This window comes from Ziziphus jujuba, chromosome 2, assembly GCF_031755915.1.
Source record: "Ziziphus jujuba cultivar Dongzao chromosome 2, ASM3175591v1".
Lineage (NCBI taxonomy): Eukaryota > Viridiplantae > Streptophyta > Magnoliopsida > Rosales > Rhamnaceae > Ziziphus > Ziziphus jujuba.
In genome coordinates, this window is record NC_083380.1 from 9645019 (window position 1) to 9647402 (window position 2384).

At 35.1% G+C, this 2384-nt stretch overlaps 1 protein-coding gene across 1 annotated transcript; it reads right to left on the reverse strand.

The window, feature by feature from the left end:
• Positions 1-563: 563 nt before the first annotated feature.
• Positions 564-2090, reverse strand: LOC107418129 (phosphopantothenoylcysteine decarboxylase). The gene is made up of 2 exons (XM_048474523.2): positions 1746-2090; positions 564-890 (listed from the first exon to the last, which is right to left on the reverse strand). The coding sequence occupies exons 1-2, from the start codon at positions 2088-2090 to the stop codon at positions 609-611; spliced, it is 627 nt and encodes a 208-aa protein (XP_048330480.1). The 3' UTR covers positions 564-608.
• Between the last annotated feature and the right edge of the window lie 294 nt (positions 2091-2384).

A 2384-nucleotide genomic window follows, 5' to 3' on the forward strand; every position in this document is an offset into this window, starting at 1 on the left:
TGCATCTGTGGATCCTGAATCATTTTTTTATATTTAATTTTACTTTTTACATCTATAAACTTTTTGAAGTATTAATTCTCTTGGTGCGGTTCATTAATTCGAAGAATTAATAAATAAAAAATTAGAAAATCAATTTCTTTTTTTTTTTTTTTTCTTTTTCTGAATCAATCATGCTTCATTAAAAAAACAAACCGAATGCAATGAAAACAGAAAGGATTACATTCCTTACTAACCAAATTCCGAAAGTGAGGAGGAATTAAAAATATGGGATCTTCCTTACGAAATGGGAATTCCATTACCATTTAGCCAAAAAATTAGCTGCCTTGTTCACAGATTCAGGAACCCAAGTAAAATTAAAAGATACAAAAAGGTTTTAGACAGGCAAACATAAATGTACAAAAGGGGAACATTGCCAATGAAAACCATCCAGAGATTACATTTAATCTCAGAAAGCTATTACAGTATCCGATGTGCTAACAATTGGATTAGAAAAGTCAAAGGGGGCATAACAGCAATTCTAGAATGCTAAGGATACAAAGTCAAAGTCGAACTAAGACATTGGTCTACGAAGTTACACAACTCTGTTATGATACTATTTGCTGAACATTTTAACTACTTTGTTGATTCCGTGACTCTAAGAAGAGTCTTACAGTTGAGCAGATTATAGAAATTTCTGCCATTGCACCGTTCCCGTAATCCCCACAAGCTAGCTTCTTTGTGACAGGCTGGATGACCGAAATTCCAAGTTCTTCAATTGCTGTGAGATGTAGTTGCGTGAAAGGATTGGTCCACATAAACGTATTCATGGCTGGTGCAACAAAGAATGGCTTGCTGAAATCCCATGCTCGGACAATGCAGGTCAGTAAATTGTCACAAAGTCCCCCAGCAATCTACAATAAGGGCATTGGACATTCTGTTAAGTGGATACTGAGAAACGTCACCATATAAAAGAAAATGAAGGAAACAGCCAGGCTAAGGAAGCAAAGAAGCCCATAAAGTCCTTAATTATGAAATTGCATAAGGAATTTAACATTCATGCATAGGAAACATACATGTTTATAGGTGTGTGGGCTTGAAAGAAACAATGCACAACAACTTGACTTGTATACAGTTCTCCATACCTATAATGTGTCCAAATCTCTAAGAAACTATAGAATTTGAGTACAATTTGCCCATACAGACATTGATTTGATCAACAAATTTATTTAGTTCAGAAAAGATGGCCTCAACAAATTGGTCAAGTTGATCTGTCAAATTCACTCCTGGGAGTGATCTTATGCAATACATATGGATTGCAGTTTGCCATAGGCACAAAACTAGTATAGCAAACAAAAATGTCCCAACAAAGAAACAAAGCAAAACTAAGGCATCCATAACTTAAATGTCAGCATGCCATGGCTCTTCTCTCTCGATATTCTATTGCAAATGGGTTGATGCATTAAAACCATTTAAAAGGAAAATTACACTACTAAATTCTATTGACTTACAGCCAACCAAGCATTAAATGTACGCAACTTGATGGTTTAGCTAAGCAGAGAATAAAACTTCTGCTATTTCATTTGGGCCTTTCAAAATCATGTAAGTTTAAAGGTTTATAAAGAAGTAAAAAAATTTCACATCAGATTTTGGTAAAATGTGCAATTTGTATCATCATGTTGCTAACCAAAAGAAGTCAAAAGTAAGATCAAACTTGAAATAAGTTTAAATGTAACAGTAACAAAGTTTTCCAGAAAACAAAACGTTACCTTGCCTAGGGTATTTGCTGATAATGGAGCAATAACCATAATATCAGCCCATCTATGGAGTTCAATGTGAAGCACACTATCACCTATCTTGTTCCAACTGGACCACTCATCCTCATCAGTGAAAAGAATTACATCCTTGGGCAGTGATGCTTTATTAATGAAGTGCAAAGATGCCATTGTGACAACTGCTCTTACATCTGCCCAATCTGAAAAACAGTGACAGAGGTTACCAAACTTTATGGCAGCCACACTTCCACTAGCAGCAAGAAGAATACGAGGCTTTCTTGAGACAGGGTTCACTTGGATCATCTCCTTTGCTGCCACTACAGGTTCTGGGTTTGCCATAACCTAAATAACAATCCCAACATATACATAATCAGTCATAACTATTCAAAAAATTCCAACATAGATTCAGACACAGCAGCGATACTAAAATACTTCAGCAAAGCTATCTATTCATCGCTGACACTTTTAATTGGTAAGCACTTTAGGATATGAATGAAATTTGGAAAACAACAAAACTAACATAATTCAAAATTTGCACAAAGCAAAGATCCCTTTTAAGAAAGAGAGCAATAACAACAAAAATACAATTTGGAAGGAAGGGATGGAAGCAATGAAAGTCAAACTCACTACAAA